Source organism: Lutra lutra, chromosome 3 (assembly GCF_902655055.1).
Source record: "Lutra lutra chromosome 3, mLutLut1.2, whole genome shotgun sequence".
Classification (NCBI taxonomy): domain Eukaryota; kingdom Metazoa; phylum Chordata; class Mammalia; order Carnivora; family Mustelidae; genus Lutra; species Lutra lutra.
In genome coordinates, this window is record NC_062280.1 from 128,174,955 (window position 1) to 128,197,815 (window position 22,861).

The window sequence follows — 22,861 nt, forward strand, 5'->3', positions numbered from 1 at the left end:
CAATTAGTCTTTCTATTATTTCTGTAGTCTTTGCTGTTGGGGTATGTAGGGAGGATCTTGGTATCAACTATAGTGATTTAAAGTCATTCAACAGGTATTTGCTGAATATCCACCATGTGCTGAGCAACATTCTTGGCACTGGTTTCTAAACCTCTGAAGGGTCAGGACTTTATATTCTTACTTTGCAATCCCTTAGATCAGAATGGTTCCTAGTGCGGGACCTCCAGAATCACATTCCAGGGGTTCTGGTGTGGTCTAGCTGATTCAGTGGTTAATAGAACATGGCTATGACTCTGGAAAACAATATGGAGTTTCCTCAAAAAAGTTGAAAACAGAGCTACCCTACGACCCAGCAATCACACTACTGGGTATTTACCCTAAAGATACAAATGTAGTGATCCGAAGGGGCACATGCACCCCAATGTTTATAGCAGCAATGTCCACAATAGCCAAACTATGGACAGAGCCCAGCTGTCCATCAACAGATGAATGGATAAAGAAGATGTGTCCACCAACAAATGAATGAATAAAGAAGAAGATATATGCAATGGAATACTGTGTAGCCATCAAAAAATACTATGCAGCCATCAAAAAATGGCAAAAGAAATCTTGCCATTTGCAACAACATTGGTGGAACTAGACGATATCATGCTAAGTGAAATAAGTCAATCAGAGAAAGACAGTTATCATATGATCTCACTGATATGAGGAATTTGAGAAAAAGACAGAGGATCATAGGGGAAGGGAGGGAAAAAAAGAAACAAGATGAAACCAGAGAGGGAGACAAACCATAAGAGACTCTTAATCTTGGGAAACAAACTGAGGATTGCTGGAGAGGAGGAGGGGTGGGAGGAATGGGGTGGCTGGGTGATGGATGTTGGGAAGAATATGTGCTATGGTGAAATAATAATAAAAAAATAGAACATGGCTACTGATGTGGCTCTTTCATAGAGATACCCAAGCCTGGACAGGCGTACTGATCTTTGTTGAGCAGTGACGTGCCTCTACCTGAGGTCATTAGCATCAGGAGATGCGGGTGCAGGTAGGCCTTCGAGAAGACACTAAAGGGAAGGCCAAGGAGTATTGATCTCTTCTTAAAAAAAAAGAAAAAGAAAAAAAGCTCAAGCTATGTGCAGCCTTATGGTAATGCATTTAGTTTTTAGTGGGTGAGGTACTGGGGCTAGTTAAGGATCAGGGCATGGTATCTGTTGAGTAAGAACTTCCTACCTTTGAAAGGGTCCTGTTATTTGAATATGTGTTTGTATATTTTATTATAGCTACATAGGTGTTAATATACTTTTAACACAAAAGTGACTTCTTGTCAAGAAAACTATCTTCTTGTCTTCCTTGCCTGTTGGATTTCACTGTTGTTTCTGAGACAGACTGGCCCTTGAAGCCTGAAATGGCACTTGACCTCACCCAGCCAGCATTGCCTTTCATCACTCCAGGTGGTTGCTCATTCACTCCATGAGCCTAGTGGGTGTGGGCATGACGGGGCAGTGGGGGGGATGCAAACAAAAGCCACAGTTCCTTCCTTATGGGAGCTCACAGGCTAGTGCCAGATCGGCAGAAGCATTGTATGAGTGTCACTGCTCCCATTCCCAAGCCCATGGTGGTCACTGTAAGCACTGAGATAGCACCTTTAACCTCTTATGTGTTCAGCTTCTACCTTGCTCCTATGGACTTCCCGCCACCTCCAGTTTTCCCATATTAATACTCCTTCCTGCCACCCTCCCTCATCTCCCCTTCCATTCATCTTCAGAATCCATGATTCATGATCTCTTCTTCCCCAGCCCCCACATCTGACCCCCATGCTTGGCCTTCAACCTAGACCACCTTGCTTAGGAGGTCTGTGGCTGTGTCTATATAGCCATGTCCAGTGGCTAATTCCAACCTTTCTCTTGTTTAACCTCTTGGTTCCTTTGACAAAAGTGACTACTTACTCCTTAAAGTGCTCCTTTCTCTTGCTTTCCAGAACAGTGTCCTATCCTTGTGTGTTCTTGCCTTTCTGATCATTCCTTCTTGGGTCCTTTTCCATAGCTCCTTTAAATGGCTATGTTTTCCAGGCATCTTTTCTGGTATTCCTTCTGTTCTCACTCTGTATTCTCCTTGGTGATCTTATCCACCCCTATGACTGTGCTGAAGGCACCCAAACCTCTATCCCCTGCTACACCTCCCTTCTGACCTTCGGATTCCTACCTCTACCTCCCAGAGGCCATGTCCACTGGGGTGATTCACAGGACCTGAGACCCATCACTGCCACCCTGACCTCATCCTCTGACTCTAGCCCCTGCTTTAGTGTTTTTCCAGTAGTCTTGCCTCAGGGAACACATGGAATCTCGAGTTCTACCCCAGAGACTTGTGAGTCTATTTTATCCTTTCTTCTTCATTCCCCAGGACCTTTCAGTCAACCCAGTCAGTTTTGTCTCCTAAGTACCACTTATGTCTCCACCTCCCCAGGGTTTAGTTGAGGTCACCCCACCTCTTACATGTGTGCTCCTGCCACAGCTCATCTTCTCTGCTCCTTGCTGTCGACCACACTATAGCCAGAGAGGTCTTTCCACAATCACGTCTGATCCTGTGGCCCTCCTGCACAGAGACCTTCCCTCACTTCCATTGCTGTTGTTCTTCCCCAAGACTATGAACTCTTGCTTACTGTTGGCATCTAAGATAGACTTCTGGATTCCTATAGAAATCATGCTGGCCTGGGATTAGGCCTCATTTTCATCACTGCTGGTTTGCCGGGTCCACGGACTTGGGGCTAATGCCTCTAGCTGGTTGGTCTTTTCTCCTCCCTCCTGTCCTCTGACCCAGCTTGTCCCTGAAAGATGCCGTAGCTTGCTACCCACCTGGGAAGGATTCCTCTCTCTCGAAATTAGTTCGTCTGGGTTTCATATCATTGATCTCTTCAACAATTCTGTTGGTTAATGTGATTTAAACTTTTTTTTTTTTTTTTTTTTTTTTTTGCATTGCCATGGGAAGTAAAAATCTTTTGCATTCCTGTATAACCTCCTGTTACCTTTAGAATAAAGTCCAAATTCCTCATCAAGACTTACCGGGCCTTACACTGTTGGTGGGAATGCAAGCTGCTGCAGCCACTCTGGAAAACAGTATGGAGGTTCCTCAAAAAATTGAAAATAGAGCTACCCTACAACCCAGCAATTGCACTACTGGGTATTTACCCCAAAGATACAAAAGTAGTGATCTAAAGGGGCATGTGTACCCAAATGTTTACAGCAGCAATGTTCACAATAGCCAAACTATGGAAAGAACCTAGATGTCCATCAACAGATGAATGGATAAAGAAGATGTGGTGTATATATATACAATGGAATACTATGCTGCCATCAAAAGAAAGGAAATCTTGCCATTTGCAACAACATGGATGGAACTAGAAGGTATGCTGAGCAAAATAAGTCAATCAGAGAAACACAATTATTGTATGATTTCTCTGATATGAGGAATTTGAGAGGCAGGTCAGAGGGTCATGGGGGAAGGGAGGGAAAAAATGAAACAAGATGGGACCAGGGAGGGAGACAAACTATAAGACAATCTTAATCTCAGAAAACAAACTGAGGGTTGCTGGGGAGTGGGGGGAGAGGGAAAAGGTGTCTGGGTTGTGGACATTGGGGAGGATATGTGCTATGATGATTGCTGTGAATTGTGTAAGCCTGATGATTCACGGGGCTGGGGCAAATAATACATTATATGTTTAAAAAAAAAAAAAAAGACTTACCGGGCCTCTGATGACCTTGCCAGATGCTCTTTTACTTTTCTAGCGTCGTTCACCTGTACCCTCATCTTATTTCAGTTCCTCGGAGGCATTTCTTCTTTCCTCTTCCCCAAGATTGGCATCTGCTGGTCTCTGTATAGCACTGTATCCCCTGCCCAATTTTCTTTGTCACCCAGTTCATCCTTCTCATTTTTTTGGACACAGTATAGCTATTATTTATTCCTGGAAGCTTTTGGCCTAGTCTGGCCTTTCAAATCTGGGTTTGATGCCTTTCAAATGTACTTTCATAGCATATTATGCAAACCATTGTCATTTAATTGCCTATTTACCTTTCTGTTTTCCACCTAAATTATGAATTATTTGAAGGCAACACCTGTGTCTCATTTCTCATTATATCCTCACTTGCTAGCATAGGGACTCTTTTTTTTTTTTTACCAGGTACAATGAGTAAATGAATAAACAAATGCATGAACACTGAGCATTGGTCTTTGTATAACTAATGACTGGTGTAATATTCTGTTTTTAATAGCACTTTTACAAAGATGCAGAAACATTTATCACAAGATTGTCTCTTATCAGCCTTTGAAGAAAGCTGCAGACATCATGTTAAATGATTTCTCAGTAGACTTTTCTGATGATCTAGCTTAAGAACCAGCATGAATTTTTTTGTAAACAGCAAGTCAGTATCAATTAATGGCTTATAAAACCAATGAATGGATCATGACCATCATTTAAAAATAATGAACTATAAAATGGAATAGAATAACATAGAAATATCATAGTGTATCACATGTAGTAGGGGTGTATGTTGTTTCATGAAATTTTGTTTCAGTTTTATATACACACAACACATACAAATGGTTGTAGTATGAAATGTGTTTCTTGTGTTCTCGCTGTGGTTTACAGTCAAGTTAAGTTTTTGTAAAGCCTTGCCTTCAACCATCTCCCTTCTGCCCCACGAAGCGGAGCTGAATCGGGAGTGTAGACTCCACAGTGATTTATGTGTAGGTATTCCGTATTGTTTGGAAAATGAGACCTTTGCAGGATTTGAATGCAGGTGCCTGGCGTTCATTTCATTGCTTACTCCTTGAATGTTCAGGTATTTGCAGACAGTTTTTTCAATAACCGCTTTCTTTTTGAAATACTTACCTATGTCTGAGTAGGAAGCTATGATCAGGATGTCCTCATATTCTTTGGCAGCCTCCTCGAAGGGGCTGAGGACAGTGTTACCCGGAGACAGTCCTGACCTCTTCCTCTGCTGGAAGACCGGGAGAGGCAGGCACGTTTCTGATGCCCTTCACCTTCTGTATGTGCTCTTCCTCTGCACGCGCAGACTTGGGCAAGCCCCTGCTTCCCATTTCAGTTTTTCTTCTGCTTAAAATTAGAGTGTTTATATTAAAAGAAATCACATTATTGGTCTTATAGCCTCTCAACATCTTTTTAATATTTAAAAGTTGGGCAGAGCAGACATACCGTGATATGTCTGGTACTTTTCCATTTTGGGGGACAATTTCATTTTTAAATAACCCATCAGCATACTAATAAGCACGTCTTATTAAAGGCTCATGTGTGCTTAGTTTGTGTGAATAATTAATGTACGACTGTTCTGTGTGAGTAGGGAAAAAATAGGAAAAAAATTACTAATAAAGATTTTATGCTTACCTTTTATCTTCCTGTAAAATTAACTTTTCAGAGAGTGGGCCACGATAAAACAGTGGGCCTTCCTTTTCTTTCTTATTCTGTTAGATGCTGACGAAAGAAAAAAATAAAGTCTTTTATTTAAATCAGGCTTAAGATAAAGATGATGAGAGCTCTGATTGGAATACAAGTACAGTTGGCTCTTGAACAATATGGGTTTGAACTGGGCAGTTTCTCTTATATGCAGATTTTTTTTCATAAATACAGTATAGTACTGTAAATGTATTTGCTCTTCCTTATAATTTTCTTCATAACATTTTCTTTTCCGTAGCTTACTTTATTGTAAGAATACAGTTTATAATATATATAACATACAGTGTATTAATCGACTATTTATCTTACCTAAGTAAGGCCAATAGTAGACTATCAGTAGGTAACTTATAGGGGAGTCAAAAAAGTCGGATCAGATTTTAAACTGCACATGGGGCTGGCCCCTCAGCACAGCATTGTTCAAGGTCAACTGCATTATACTTACTTGGGAAATTCCCCTTAATGTGGCCTTGGATAGATGTTTAAGGGTCTGTCTCTGGCAGGTGCATATCACCTTACATAGGCTCTCTTCCTGGGATCAGGTAGATGAGTGGGGGTTTGACCCATACGAAGGTGCTATCCCAGTCCCTTATGGGCCCTAGACTCAGAGAGAAAGAGAATTTCTGGTGCGTTTTCAAACATGGAGTTTTCCTTTTGGTAGAGTTCACAAGAACTGTGTTTTTTCCTCAGGTACGGTCCTATTTTCTTGTATCAACTTAAACAGCTGCTTTTCCCTCTTGTCTGGTGTTGTTTCACCGTGTCCTCTGACATGTTGGCCAGGGCAGGGAGAGGCCCTCCCTGTGTGCGTTTCATCACCAGCGCGTGGTCACTGAACCGAGTTAAAGCGAGTTAAACCCCCAGCTGAGTATGCAATCAACATTTCGCATGAGGGATTGTCTTCAAGGTCTATCCTTTTTTCCTTCCCACTAGACTGATTCATAGAACTCCTTCCCCTCCCCTTGGAAGAACATCTTGGTAAAGGCAGCTTTATTCTCACTTCTTTGATGCATCAAATTCTGCTGAGTACTTGTGTGCAATTCCCTGCATTTGGCTCTGGAAATACGTGGACAAATTATAGACAGTTTTGCCTTAAAGGAAATTGTCGCTTACTGGGAATGAATTTGTGAACCATATTAGTCCCTTCAGCCCTGTCAGCTATTGGATTATTCATACTATGAGAAAAGCCATTACTACCATAGGGCTGGAATAGTCCTGTATTTTAGGACCAATCTGTATTTCAAAAAGAACTTGGTGCCGAAGTGTTGGGAAGGGCCAGAGGAATAAAATGGTGCCAGGGGTTCTACTGAGAACTCAGTAACTATAGAAAGCTGCTACAGCCCTGTAGGCTGGAAGAGCAGAGCAAAGGCTGTGTTCTGGAGCCTGTTCGTGTGGATTGCTCTAGCCGCTTCTGCTTTTGGGTCTCAACACTGTGTCTGAGCCAGTTCTCGCACTGGCTCCCCACGGCCGCTGTGGTTCTGTTACCAATATTCTGTTGCCCCAGAGTCCCCCATCGCCTGCCTCACCACGGAGACTGCTGGAGCCAGAAGTGGACGGCCTCCCCCAGTATTATGCCCCTCATTGTCAGAATGAAGCTGGATCTTAGCTGGCAAGGGAGTCTGGAAAATATTATTTTACAGTTTCCAGCCTCCTGAAGATCCAAGGAGGGCACAGAATGGCAGGATTGGGCATGAGTCCCACCAGAAAGTACCCAGCATACCAGGTCAAGTAGCATCATAGCTCTATTTGAGGCAACTCAGTCTCTCTCTCTCACTGTCTCTCTCTTGTTTCTCTTTCTCAAAGTCACCTTAAGGGAACTTTCATAGCCTGGAGTCACTTGGACAATGCCTGGTTGTTTCAGTTAGATTTGATCTCACTGTCAGTCATCACCTGTATTAATGGGCCCATCTACTTGCTGGGAATGTTGGTGGCTTTTGCTATTGACCTCATTAAGAGTGCTAAAACTGAAGAACTATTCTAATTTTCCATTGACAAATTAGGAAAAGAACATTGTAGAATATTCATTTGCGAAAACTATATAAGGAAATAAAATTGCCTGTTAGATATGTATAGGAGTCTTCAAAGCAAATTTTCCTTTCATCAAAAGCACAAAACATCTTCCCCAGAATAACTATTAAACATAAAACACTGATGATGTCAACATCTTTATCAAGAATGTGGCCTCTGAACTCTATTTCTTTATTGAGATTAAAGGTCTGGAGGACCTGCTGCTCTAACCCTTTTCTCTGTCTGCTCTGGCTTCCCACTAGAATGGTCTTCAGCAGAGAAGCAATCAGGAGACTTCTCGCCAGTAAATGTCGCTGCTACAGCCATGATGCCCCCGACGATATGGTCCTAGGGATGTGCTTTAGTGGGTTGGGAATCCCTGTGACACACAGCCCTCTCTTCCATCAGGTGAGAACAATGTTTCTATACTTACCTCAGAGGGAGAGAGGGGGATTTTCTTCTCACTTAAAGATCCTACTTCATTCCCTTCACATATTCTTCTGGAAACCACATTAAGAACTATGTGGACAGGCCCCAAAGGGGCATCCTTAATAGACCTCTTTGTCCAGAGGGTTGATCTGTACCATACCCAGCTGGAAGACAGAAGGCAGAAACCTCTGGAAAACAAAATGGTGTTTGATCATTGTCCTTGAATATGGGACCAGGGAAAATCTGCTCTCCGCCCCCCTCCCCTATTTTTGAGTTAAAAGATAGATGGCATTTTAAAATTATTAAATGCTATCTAGAAGTTATAGGAATGACCTAATATTTCCTGCTGTATATATGCCAAGTGTATGTAATTCTGTACTGTCCTAGGTTTTTACACTGTCCACTGGTTACCTTTTTATTGGGCTTACTCCTCTTTGGTTGCTATTAAACTTAGGTGGCTAAACACTATTAAGCTTCAGTTTAGTATCTCAATAAGCATATAATCTGGGGGTTGTTGTCTCAGATGATGTTTACCAGGGATGGTTGGTGCTCCAAACCATCATACTGTGGTTTGGAGAAGGGAATCCTCCGCACTCTTTTTGGTAGTTTTTAAGAATTAGGTCAGTTAATGTTCTGATGTTGTAAGAATAAATATGTTGTCAAATTTAGTAACCAGTAGCAAATGCTATCATAGCAATATAGAAAATTGAACATGACAGAAATAGCACTGTAGGAAATAACTTGAACAAGGCAAAGAAAGTGTTTGCATTATCAAGAAAGGCAGAATCCACTTCTGCATCTTGAGGACCATAAGGGAGAATAAAAACAGATTTTCATAATAAGAAATGTATTAGAAACCTCTTTCTTGGTACCAGTCATGAGTACTTAACCATCTTTTAAAACCTTGGGAGGTCTCACCCATCTTAAGCCTATGTGTTGTGTTACAGGATGACTTAGAGAAGCAAGTTATTTTCTCTTGCTCTTTCTTGCTCTATCTCATAGAGTTTCACTTCTAGGAAATGAGGGGTAATTAAAACTGTTGGTGTATAAGGGGAATGATTTATTATTGTTAATAAAGCAGCATTAGATGTTACTCCAAAAAAAAAAAAGCAGCATTAGATTTTTATAGCAGCCTTTTTCACTAAGGCAAGAATATGCTAGTAAAGAAAATGATAAAGAAAGAAGGAAAATATACTTTAAGCAAAAATCCTTTGAAGAGAATTTAAAAATGAAAAAAATTACTGTCATTTCACAGACTTTAAAGCTCTTGATTTCCCTAATTCACATATTAAATTTTAAATCTTTCCAAAATTGTAAAATATGCTTAAAGCATATCCTTCCTTATAGATACCACTATATATCTTCTAATTCTTAAGCCTCTTTTAGAGAGTTTATGATGATTTACAAATTATTTCCCATTTATAATGCTTGAACAGTGCTCCAAACAGTGTATTTGTTCATACTGAGAAACACATATAAGGCAAAGATACAAATCCAAGATCCCTGAAGAGTTAGAGAAAGAGTAGGCTTTTGGAAACGGTCTTAGATACAAAATTGCCTGGGCCATTTTTCTTCTTTTTAGTCAGGGGAGGTAATTGTGAAATCATAGGCTTAGAAGGGGGCTTCAAGGAATGTCTAGTATATATTTTTATTAAAAACAAAGGATCTGGAGCATATGGTTTCCTGTTCTTTCAAAATTATATGCTACCAGTGGGTATGGCAGCATGCAATGGCCAATGAATCCTCTGCATAAAATTGTTAAAATACTCATTTCAGGACTCTGGAAATAAACCAAAAGCACTGAGAAGCATTTATTCCTGAAAAACTGCTAATTGAGAAGAGTATGAGGTCTTCTGAGGCCTTTCTGCCTGAAGTCTCCCCCCACCCGCCCCACCCAAGCTCCACCTCTCCAACCACCCCAGCTTGGTTGGAAAGAGCAACAACAGTTTAATCTGTATGGGCCTGGCTGGGGAAAATGGCCGCTTTGCTGTCAGAGGGGGGGCACTTGGTTTGAGTACGGAGAGATAAAAATCCTAAAATAGTCAAACTTGGTAAGAAACAAGTAAGAAAAACCTGCACATTTTTGGGCCTGAGGTGGCAGTCTCAGATATGGTAAAGGGTATCTTAGCCAGAAATTTAATACTTTGTACCCTGGAAATAAGAGAGAAATAACAGGGCTAGAAAAGCTCTCCACAATTCTCTGGCCTACTGGGAAACCATGCACATGGGACATTGGATGAGCCTAGAAGAAAGTAAAATCCAAGGCATATTTGAGAACCTACTGAATCTTTGAATGTGCTTTCCAGCCTATACATAGATAGAAGCCTTAGGGGCTTAAGGTTTGAGCATAACCTCTGCCCATATGATAAATTAACCACTAAGCTATTCAAGCACAGGGATGACCCCTAGCAATCCAAGCTATAAGATAAAAGTTAGAACTAAAAATTAAGTGGAGATATCAATAGCCATACACTGCAGTGAGAAAGATTCCACAATGTAAATCCAGGCAAATTACTTCTTAAAAAAGTAGTAAAATTGGGGCGCCTGGGTGGCTCAGTCATTAGGCCTCTGCCTTTGGCTCGGGTTGTGATTCCAGGGTCCTGGGATTGAGCCCCGCATCGGGCTCCCTGCTCAGCAGAGAGCCTGTTTCCCTCTCTCCCCCTCTCCCTGCCGCTCTGCTTACTTGTGCTCTATCTCTAGCTCTCTGTCAAATAAATAAATAAAATATTTTAAAAGTAGCAAAATTAAGCAGATTTGTTGTTACAATACATCTTCAAAATAATCAACTTTCAACAAATTATCATGACACAAGGCAAAGAGATGTACTGAGGGAAAAATGTAGGAACAGAAACCGACTCTGAGTGGGGACCACATATTGGAGTTGATAGACAAAGACTTCAAGAAGCTAATAAAATCATAGCCACAGAATTAAAGGATACCATGTTCATAGAACCAGAAGAAAATATGATTACAATGATTCAACAAATAGCAAATCTTAATAAAAAATAGAAACTACAATAAAAAACAAATGAAAATTCTATAGTTGTAAAACCAAATAATTCAAATGAGCAGTTATCTGGGTGGGCTTAATAGTAGATTTGAAATGGCAGAAGAAACAGTGAATTTGAAGGCAGATCAATAGAAATTACCCAGTCCAAAGAAGAGAGAGAAAAATGACTAAAGAATAATGAACAGAACTTTAAAATACTTTAAGCCATAAAGTATACCAATATACATTTAATGGGAGTCCTAAAAAGTGAGTGGAGAGAGAACTGGATAGAAAATTTTTTTCAAAGAAATAGGGTTGAAACCTCCCAAATGTGATGAAAAACATTAATGTATAGCTCTAAAAGGTTCGACAGCTCAAGTAGGGTAATCATGAAAAGAATCACACAGAGACATGTTATAGTCAAACTGCTGAAAGACAATGAAAAAGTGAAAGTCTTAAAAGCAACCTAATGAAAAGAGAAACAAAAAATATAGTTACTAGCTGATTTCTCATTAAAAATAATAGAAGCCTGAAGGCAGAAGCAAAAAACAAAACAACAAAAAAAAGCAATCAACTAATGATTCTATATCTAATAAAGCTATCCTTCCAAAACAAAAGTGGAATAAAGATATCCATAGGTAAACAAAAAGTGAGAGAGATCTTTGCTAGTAGACCTCCCCTACAGGAAAACTAAAGGAAATCCTTTGGGATGAGTGAAAATGGCATATGGTAATTAAAAAATATAGGAAGGAATGGAAGAATGCTGGATAGGGTTAATATGGAGGAAAATATAAAAGACTGTGTATGTGTTTGTGTATACATATATGTATATGCATATATATAATTAAAAGAAGAAAAGCATGTATATAAACCTATTTTCTCTCAATTTCTTTAACAAATATAAGATTTTTTAAAAAGAGTTTTTAAATTTATTTGACAGAGTGGGACAGTGAGAGAGGGAACACAAGCAGGGGGAGTGGGAGAAGGAGAAAAAGGCTTCCCCCCAAGCAGGGAGCCTGATGCACGGCTTGATCCCAGGACCATGGGATCATGATATGAGCCAAAGGCTGACACTTAATGACTGAGCCACCTAAGTGCCCCTAAATATAAGATTGTTTAAAGCAATATTTATAATCCTATTATTGGATTTATAACATAGGTAAATGCAATATATATGATGATAATAGTGCAAAGACAAGGAGAAGGAAATGAAGCTATATTGTAGCAATTGATTTTATTGGAATTAAGTCAGTATTAACCTAAGTTAAAGATTCATACTGCGATCCTTGGAAAAAATCTCTGAGAAAATGATTTAAATATATAGTTTAAAATATCAATAGAAGGATTAAATATACACAAAAAGATTGTTTAACCAAAGAAGTCAATAAAGGAGAAACAGAGGGACAAAAACCATACATGCAGAAAATAAATGGCAAAATGATAAAAATACAGGTATATCAATTATTACATTAAATATGAATAGACTAAACTCCTGAGTCAAAAGACAGATATTACGGGCACCAGGGTGGCTCAGTTGGTTAAGCAACTGCCTTTGGCTCAGGTCATGATCCCAGAGTACCAGGATTGAGTCCTGCGTCAGGCTCCCAGCTCCATGGGGAGTCTGCTTCTCCCTCTGACCTTCTCCTCTCTCATGCTCTCTTTCACTGTCTCTCTCTCTCAAATAAATAAATAAAATCTTTAAAAAAAGGCAGATATTGTCAGATTGCATAAAAATCAAGATTTGACTACGTTGTCTGTAAGAGTCAAGTACACTTTAGATTCATAGACACAAATAGGTTGAATGTAGAAGGACAGGAAAAGATGTACCCTGCAAACAGTTAATCATAGAGAGTTTGAGTGGCTATGTTAAACGCAATACACTTTAAGGAGAGGAATATTACTGGAGAGAAAGAGGAACATTTCATAACCAAAAGTCAATATATTAAGAAGATACAATAATTATAAATGTATATGTACACCTAACAGATTGTCAAAATACATGAAACATAAATGGACAGAATTGGAATGAGAAATGGACCAATACTAACTACTTAACTGACAGGGAATGTTTCATCTGACAACAGCAAAATGCACATTCTTTTCAAGTGTGCATGCAGTGTTCTAAAGGATAGATCACATGCTGGGTCAGAAATATCCCTGGGTCAAAGAGGAAAACATAAGGAATATTAGAATATATCTTGAATAAAAATGAAAACAAAATATAACAAAATTTTTAGCACAGATATGTAGGGATTGGAGGGAAATGTATAGTTTTAAACATACTAGAAATGGATAAGGATATTAAATCTCTAAACATCTGCATTGAAAGCAAAATAATATTCAAATCTGAACCTTTAAGTGGAATAAAAGAAATATTAAAGTTTAGAGCACAAGTCAATAAAGAAAACAGAAAAACAGCATAGAAAATCAAGTTAAGCCAAAAATGATTTATTTTGGAAAGAGCAGCTAATTTGGTAAATTTAGCTAGACTGCCCAAGAGAAAAAGAAGGAAGACACAGATTACCAAAGTTAGGAATGAAAGAGGGGACATCATTGCAAATCCTACCAAAATTGTGCTAACCAGTTAGACAATTTAAAAGAAATGGGAGAAATTTCTTAAATCACACTCATTAGCAAAACTGTCTTTAAAAGAAATAGAGGGGCACCTGGGTGGCTCAGTGGGTTAAAGCCTTTGCCTTCAGCTCAGGTCATGATCTCGGGGTCCTGGGATCGAGCCCCGCATTGGGCTCTCTGCTCAGCGGCGAGCCTGCTTCCTCCTCTCTCCCTTTCTGTCTTTCTGCCTACTTATGATCTCTCTCTATCAAATAATTAAATAAAATCTTAAAAAAAAAATAGAAAAAGTATTTGAACCTACATACACTGATGGAATGGAATTAAAGGAGTGAGAATACTTCCCAATTCATTTTATGAGGCCAATATTAGCTTAATATGCAAAAGATGCATATTGTTGAGGTGTCTGGGTAGTGCAGTCAGTTAAGCATCTGACTCTTAGTTTAGGCTCAGGTCATGATCTCAGACTCCTAAGATGGAGCCCCACATCAGGTTCCACACTCAGCAGGTTGTCTGCTTGGATTCTCTCTATCTCCCCTTGCTCCTCCCACACCTCCCCCGACATGCTCTCTCTCTCTCTCGAATAAATAAATAAATAAATAAAGATTAAAAAGGTGCATATTGTTATCCCTAGAACAAGAATTTAGAAAATCACTCCAAAAATATTGCTAAAAAAGTAACAGGAATTAAAATTGTATATGACAAAAGTAAACTACAAGCCAGTATTACTCTTGAACACAGATGGAAAAATCCTTAACAAAATACTAGGAAACTGAATTCAGTGATATATAAAAGGGGTTATATGCCATGACAAGCTGGCATTTATCACAGGAATGCAAACTTGGTTTAATATCCAAAATCAATTATTGTTATATACCATATGAGTAGAATAATGAATAAAAGCCACATGAGTCTCTCAATAGACACAGAAAAAAATGTTTGACAAAATCTAACACTTCATGATTTAAAAAAAAGAAAAAAAAATACCTCTCAACAAAATAGAAGTTCCTCAATCTGATGAAATGAATATACAAAATAACAAAATTGGGAACAAGGTAGAGATGTCTGTCTTACCACTTTCATTCACTGGTTCTAACCAGTGCAATAAGATGAAAAAATATATATATTTACACACACATATATATACACATACATATATGTATACATATATAGTAAGGATACAAGTTGGAAGAGAGGAAGTAAAACTGTCTTTATCCACAGACCACATTATCTTGTATGTAGAAAATCCTACGGATCTACCAAAGGAGCAAAAAAAACCAAAAAACAAAAAAAACCTACCAGAACTGGGGCGCCTGGGTGGCTCAGTGGGTTAAGCCGCTGCCTTCAGCTCAGGTCATGATCTCCGGGTCCTGGGATCAAGTCCCGCATCGGGCTCTCTGCTCAGCAGGGAGCCTGCTTCCCTCTCTCTCTCTCTCTCTCTCTGCCTGCCTCTCCATCTACTTGTGATCTCTCTCTGTCAAATAAATAAATAAAATCTTAAAAAAAAACACAAAAACTACCAGAACTAATAGATGAGTTTAACAAGGTTATAGGCTACAAGATCAATATACAAAAGCAATTGTGTTGTTTTGACAAAAAAAAAAAAACAAAACTGAAGATGAAGAAAACAGTGTCATTCAAAATAGCAGGCAAATGAATAAAATACATCAGGAATAAATTAAAATGGAGTTACACTGTATACTGTATAATAAAATTCTGCTGAGAGAAATTAAGATCTTTTTTTTTTTTTTAAAGATTTTATTTGTCAGAGAGAGAGGAGAGCGAGCGAGCACAGGCAGACAGAATGGCAGGCAGAGGCAGAGGGAGAAGCAGGCTACCCGCCAAACAAGGAGCCCGATGTGGGACTCGATCCCAGGACGCTGGGATCATGACCTGAGCCGAAGGCAGCTGCTTAACCAACTGAGCCACCCAGGCGTCCCGAGAAATTAAGATCTAATTAAATGAAGAGATCTGTACCATATTTATGGATTGGAAGACTCACTATTGCTATTGCAATTTTCTCCATTGATTTTGTAATACCATTTAAAATACTGGGATGCCTGGGTGCACGCAGTTGGTTAAGCTTCTGCTTTCAGCTCAAGTCATGATCTCAGGTCCTGGGATCGAGTCCCACACTGGGCTCCCTGCTTGGCAGAAGCCTGCTTCTCCCTCTGCCCGCTGCTCCCACTGCTTGTGCTCTCTTTCTCTCTCGCTCAAATAAATAAATAAAATCTTTTTTTAAAAAAGAATTTTATTTCATCTTATTCACTTAAAATTAACTTATTCTGAATTCCTAAAGGAAGTGTTCTGGATCAGAGATAGATTTTTACATCAAGTACCTCACAATAAATAATAAGCAAATCTTGCCCCCACTCCCACTGCCCCTTTGACCTAGTTTTTACCTCCAGGGCAGTAGGATGAGGGCCAATTCAACTGGCCTTGCAAGTGGTGCGATACCCCATCAGCAAGGGACAAAGAAAAACTGTTTCCTCTGTTTCTAAAGGGAAATGCTTTCTTACTTCAGCATTTTGGTATGCAAATACACCCCTTATTCTTCCTTGAAATGTAAATGTATCCCAGGGTGGAAAGTGTTCAGGTTTTTCTGGCACCTTGGCGCTTACCCTCTGGACCTAGTTCAGGGATATAACCCTCGGCCTCTCCAAGAGATAAGGGAAGTTTTACTCTCCTTTGGGATCTGAGCTGTTAACTAGACAAACGGAATGTGAAGTGTTTCTTGTGGGCTATAGGGCTTTTTTACAGGAAATTTTATTTCCCCACATTCCCCAAATTCATCAATAGATGAATTCATCAATAGATTCAGTGCAATCCATATCCAAAGTCATAGCAGGCTTCTCTGTCAAAATCAACAAGCTGACTCTAAAATTTATATGGAAATACACAGTAATTCTTAAAAAGGAGGTTGAAATTGGAGGATTTACAGTTCTATGATTTCAAAACTTACTCTAAAGCTATGATAATCAAGACGATGCAAGTAGTAGAAGGATAAACACACACACATCCACACACACACATCAATGCAAATGCAACAGGATAGAGAGTCTAGAAATAAACCCTGTCATAAACTCTTTTTTGACAAAGATGCCAAAGCAATCCAGGGGAGAAGTGGCCCAGGTCAACTGGTGCTAGAGCAATTATGTATTTCCACATACAAAAAGTGAACTTGGAACTTAACCTCACATCACACACAAATATTAACTCAAAATGAATCATCATACAAAACATAGGAGATAAAATTATAAACCGCCAAAAAAACCCACATAGGGATAATTCTTTTTGACCTTAGTGAAGGCAAAGTTTTATGGCATCAAAAGCAAGATCCATAGAAGGAAAAATTTATAAATTGAAATCATGAAACTTAAGACTTTGCTCTTCAAAAGATATCCTTAAGAGAATGAAAAAAAAAAAACCCATAAATTGGGAGAAGTATCTGTAAATCATGTCTGTGGTAAAGGACTTGAATTCAGGATATATAACAATCTTTTACAACTCAGTAAGAAAATCAGCTGCTGAGTTTAAGCTGGGTAAAAGACTGAACAGACATTTCTCTAAAGAAGATACATAAACAGCTACTAAGCACATGGAAAGATGCTCAACATGATTAGTCATTAGGGAGATGCAAGCTAAATTCACATGTATAGAATGCCTATATGCAAACAGACCTGGGCCTCTAGTGGGAATATAAAATATAGTTACTTTGGAAACGTTTTGGCAGTTTAAAAAAAAAATTAAACATCTATGTGGCAGGCAATTTATGACATAGATCTCATTGGTCCCCTCCTGTTGATAATTCATACCCTGTGTTTTCCCCTCTTTGGAGTATGAGCCAATAGCATATGGCAAAGGTGATGGGATGTCTCTTCTGTCATTATGCTGCAAGAGATTGTGACTTCCATCTTCCTTGTAGACGCTCCTACTTCCTTCCGGGCTTGAAGGTTTTGCTGAAGCAAGCTGCAAGGGGACAGGGTATGAAAGTGAAGCCCCTCAGCTCAGTAGCCCACAAGGAACTGAGTGTTACCAGTACCTACTGACTGGGCTTGGAAGTGCATCTTTTCCTACTTGAGCCTTCAGATGAGATTATAGAGCCTGGGCTGACACCCTGATTATGATCTGGTGAGAGACCATGAAGCAGAGGTCCCAGCTATGTGTTGCCAAATCTCCTGTCCCATGGAAGCTGTGTGATAATAACTGTGTGTTGTTTGTATGGTCTTTCCACTTAGTGTAATATATTGCTCAGCAATAAAAGTAATGAACTACTGGTACATGCAGCAATGCTAAGTGAAGGAAGCCAGGCTCAAAACATTCATAATGTATGATTCCACTGATAAGAAATTTCTAGAAAAGACAATACTGTAGAGAAAAAGCAAATCAGTGGTCTCCGGGGGCTGCCACTGGGGTAGGGATTGGCTGAAAATGCATGGCAGAGAGTTCTGGGGGAATGACCGTAGGTAGTCTTCTAAAACTGGATCGATATGGAAATCTAAAAGTTTTCAAACTACCATGCCTGTATGTGAATTGTATGTAAATTATGTCACTACAGCTATAAAAATTGTATTTGTCTAAGCAAATACAAATTTAATCTCTGTTTTTTGCACCGTTCAGTGTGGTCTAATATTTACAGATTAAGTTTTGATTTCATCCAATGTACGTCCTTCCATGCATCTTACGCCATCTCTCTCCTGCGTACAGCTTCCCATCATGCTTCATGTCTGTTCCTAAGGCCTCCTCCCTCCACCCAACCCTGCCTGTTCGCCACTTCCTTTTGGCATTTTGGGCACAGAAATGTGATTATCAGAGTCCGTCTAGACTTCCTGGTGTTACAGATGCCTCTGTGGACACATTCCACTTCGCTAGGCTCGTCTTGTTCTTTTCCAAAACCGCATTTGCCAGAAATGCTTAGCACATTCTAATACTTTGTAAACCAGCTCTTCACTCATGTGCTAACATGCAACCGCAGTCCCTTCTGGAATCCGCATTAATAGAGGGAAAGATAGCATGGATTTCTTTTTTTCCTGTGAGATGCATTTGTGTCTCTGAGAGTTCATTTTTAAATGTGAAAAACGATTCAAGATTTGTTTCCACGATTTTTCTTTCTTTCTTCTGGGAGCCTTGTGGAATTGTCTGAGAACAAAATTGAGCGTTTGTTTTCCCTGGGGTTTCTTCCAGGCCAGTAAACTCCCAGAGGGCCTTGCAAGCAGGATATCACATTTGAATCTCCTTAGCTGATACTCAGAAGTTGCTCAAGTCTGTTAGACATTATTCTAGCGTGTATTGTTGGTCTTTGGTTCACTTTCTTCCTTTAAAATTGCCTTCTTAGATTTTTAACTCCACGAGCACTTAGAATCTTTAAAGGACCATGCATGGTTAGTATGGAAGTTCTCCACCCAACCCACACCGTCATTTTGAACTTCCATGCAGAGGTATCAACACTCACTGGAGCAGGATATTTGTGCCGTCTCAGGATAAAGTCCCCCAAGGAGGTCAGGGCAGCTGAGGCACCATTGGTGGACCAGGCTTGTGGCCACGGAATGAGGACCAGTTGCAGGCATCCTGCTTGAACTAGGAGCTGGGCTGGTCACCTGCTCTTGTCCCCAGTGCAATAGGTGTTAGACCTGTTGCCCTAAGAAACTTATAAATTCTGTGAGCTCCAGTTTCCTCATCTATAAACTGAAGATCAATCAGGATACTCTGATCACCTTGCAAGGTTGTTTCAAGGGCTGAATGAGATAAAATTTAATGAAGGTATTTTATAAACCACTTAAGAGAGTTTACGTTAAGTATTCACTGCAAGCATTTAAGTAGAATATAATGAAATACTAGCCTAGAGAACACTTGTTTTCAAAATGTTTCCTATCTAGATTTAATAAAGCCAAGACTGTTTTAGTATTGATAAGTCAGTGAGTTACTAGAGAACACAGATGGGCTATATAAATCTATAAACAAGATAAGCATTGAGAGAAAGGTGGATGCTTTGTTTAGAGAAAAGAAAATAGTGTCTAGTTTCTCTTCTATACTCTGAAGGTTACTTCAATCTCAGCCATCCTAGGCTATGTCTAATTCTGCTTAAACTTCATTTTGTAAGTTCTAGAGAATCCTGAAGTGATGAGGATGCAAAAACTTTTTAGGCCCTCTTGCAAACTGCCTCTGGTTACTCAATGTTTCCCTTGCCATTTCTGGAATCAGACTAGGTATCTGGGTGGGAAGTGAGTGCTGAGTTACTTCATGCTTCTCCTGGATTCCTGATGAGCTCTGCATTTTCCTGCTCTGAGAGATACACCTAATTACATGTCAGGGCAGTGGACAGGCAAGGGGGAGCCCCTGGGAACTCTTCACCCCCGCCCCCCCTCCCAGACACACACACACACACACACACACACACATTCCAGGTATGGCCACTTTCTTTAGAGAGGCCTGAGAAATAGCAATTTTTCCTGCCTTTTGCAGAAGTTATAATAGTCCCTTGAATGACTGACCAAGGAAAGCTTTTTATATCTATTACCATGGTTAAGAACTCTCCCAGAGGCATGACTACGGAACACAGAAGCCAAAAGTGGTATATTTGGGATATTAAAGTAATCGGAGATACAAAAGCAAAGAGCCTTGCATCAGAGAGAGGGTAGTAGAAAAGATCTTCTTTTTTGCTTTTACATTCTCATAAGCAATATCAAATATTGGCGAAAAGCAGTCACTTCATAAATTCAGATAATGCTGTGCTGAAGCAAAATTGTTTTCAGCAAATAGAGGAACGTGATTCTCTTTTCTTCTTCCCGCAGGCTCGGCCCGTGGATTACCCCAGGGACTATCTTTCTCACCAAGTTCCCATATCCTTTCACAAACACTGGAACATTGATCCAGTAAAGGTGTATTTCACATGGTTGGCGCCCAGGGAGGAAGACAAAGCCAGGCAAGAGACACAGAAAGGCTTGAAGGAAGAGTTGTAAGACGAGCCGGCCTGGGAGCGCAGTTTGCGTCAGAGACAGGCGTGGAGACAGGCGTTCTCCTGCTGAGCTGTGACCATGCTGCTTCCACGGGCCGTGGGCACGGGAAGCCTTCTGACGTTAGGTGGAAATTACGTATACGGTATTTTTGAGGGGGGAGGAAGCAGAGTCATAGGGAAGACAGATTTTTTTTTTTCTGGGAAAAAAATCATTTGCTTTTGCATTATACAGTTACTGTAATATACAATGATTACTGTGTATTTTCCAAGCTGTGATACAGCAGCTTTATTACTGTCACAGAAAAATAAATGGTACCAGAAGTCTCATTCCTGTTTTCTCTCTTCATTGTAAAGTGTCAGATGGCCTTGAGACTTGGAAGACATGACTGTGTTTATATGTATGCTCTAGACATATATATTCTCTGTGTACTATATACACACACACGCTTTATGTAGAAGAGGTAACATTGGTTGACATGGATATTACCATGGAGTGAACTTTTTAACGTATTATTGATGATGCAAATTTTCTGGTTATTCAGCAGGAATAATGCTGTATTAAATATCATTCATAAAACATAAAAGTCGAGATACGAAGTCCCCCGCAGTCTATCATCAGGGTTGTTATGTTTTATCTATTTTTCTGTTTGTGCCTCATAAAAAGAGAATAAGAAGTCTTCTGCTCGAGCTTTCTCTTTCTTTAGAGGTTCATCTGTGTTTCTATTTCTCCCTGAAGCCCTATCTTTATGACCTACTTGTAACACAAAAGTATACTGGATGCTGCCAGAAAATAGTGTTCTTGATATTTAAAAACAGTGTTGTCATGCTTTATTTAAGTCAGTGAGCTCTGTGTAAGTCTCAGGAAGTGAATTAAATTAATTTGTACCTGATGTTTTACTTTTATTTTTCTTTGAATATTACTTAGTGACTCTCTTCTGGCTCATAATAGACCCTCCGGTGTACCATGAAACCCTACTGGAAGGACAGCGGGGTGGTTTGGTAACTTCCCTGGGTTCTTACAGAATGAGATTTGAACATAGTATTTTGAAACAGCTCTAACTTTGAAATCATATCTTTAATACACAGTAATTTAACACATTTGTTATTAATTTGTGGAAAGGAATGTTAATTATATAATTCAGTTTTTCTAAGGGTGTTCAATAAGATTTGATTTTCATATGTCTTAAACTAATTTGGTCTAGTAAAATACTTTCCATTTTTTTAAAAATAAAAATTGCTGTTCACTAACTTTGCTTGTAAGGCTTTTATAGACAAGTGCTGGGTTTTAAAGCCATACCACCAAAAGTACCCATGTGTGTTTTTTAACAGTACATTTTCTTGAACCTTAGGTTGGACTTATTTCCAAAATGATGCAATTGTATTTTAACTGTGGTGCCAGATTAGCAAATACCAGGACTGGTGTGTTTTCAGTGGTCACTGAATGCGCTGGATTCATTTTTGTGAAAGTGGATTCTGTGGCCTGTCCAAGGAATGGATCTGAGATGATCAACCGGATGAGAAGCACCCTAAAGATTTCTAGATCCTGTCAAACTGTTGGTGATGACATCAGCATCGTTGCCGTAGCTGGGATCGTTGTCATAGCTACCACTGCGGACACCTTCACGTCATCAGGGAGAGCACCCGTGAAGGGCCTGGCTGCCTAACCCAGTGGAGAAGAGGCTTGGGCTCTTCCTACTCCTGCCTCCCAACTGTCACACTCAGAATACAGCACATTCATTCAACAGGAGTGAAACGGCATCTCTACGTGGTGACCCACATCAAGCTTTCTTAGGATCAGTGCCTTCTACTGAGACCGGAGCACTTTCTCTGGTACTTGTGGGTGTTTTGTTAATTACATTTACTTTTTGGAACTATGTGAGCCTAACCACCAATAAAAGGTCTTTGCCTAAGTTACTCATTTCTCCAATGTGTTCATTGAGTCCAACCTAGAGTGGGAAAGGCAAGGAGAAAAAGAATGAATAAAGTCAGGGGGGAAAGTTGGTGGCTCTGTGAACACAGTTTTCAGAGAGAAAAATTAGTAATATATCCTTTTAAGAGAAAACCATCAGACACCGAAGATATATTTATACAAAGTCTGTGAAACCATTATCCAATTATATAACAAGTGGAGATGTTATTTTGGAATGGATTCCCATGCAGTTCCTATCTTAAGAAACACGTTTTGAATCTGAACTTCCCAGGACAGATAGTGTCCTATTCACATTTCTTTTGCCTTTTTAATAAGGAACTTACTTGTTTACTTATTTTTTTTGTTTTATTTTTATCCTAGAGATGTCAACATCAAGGAATAACTGGAATGCTATTTTTGCTTTTAAGTCACTTCTGATATAACTGAAGCCAAGTTGTCTGACTATGTAGGATTTTTACATCTTACAGCTAAATCAGAATTTCAGACACAAACACAGCCTTTATGGAATGTTCGGGAACATAA

General features: G+C 39.5%; 1 protein-coding gene across 3 annotated transcripts in view; it reads left to right on the forward strand.

Moving 5' to 3' along the window:
- The window catches only part of B3GLCT (beta 3-glucosyltransferase), a 124,389-nt gene extending 102,066 nt beyond the window's left edge, over positions 1-22,323 (forward strand). For 2 of the 3 annotated variants that reach the window (XM_047723089.1, XM_047723088.1), the window contains 2 exons: positions 7,729-7,873; positions 20,246-22,323. In XM_047723089.1, coding sequence (XP_047579045.1) covers positions 7,729-7,873; positions 20,246-20,413 — 313 coding nt within the window. In that variant the 3' untranslated portion in view covers positions 20,414-22,323. The remainder of the gene's footprint in view (positions 1-7,728; positions 7,874-20,245) is intronic. The other variant, XM_047723091.1, reaches the window with a different exon arrangement.
- The last annotated feature ends 538 nt before the right edge of the window (positions 22,324-22,861 follow it).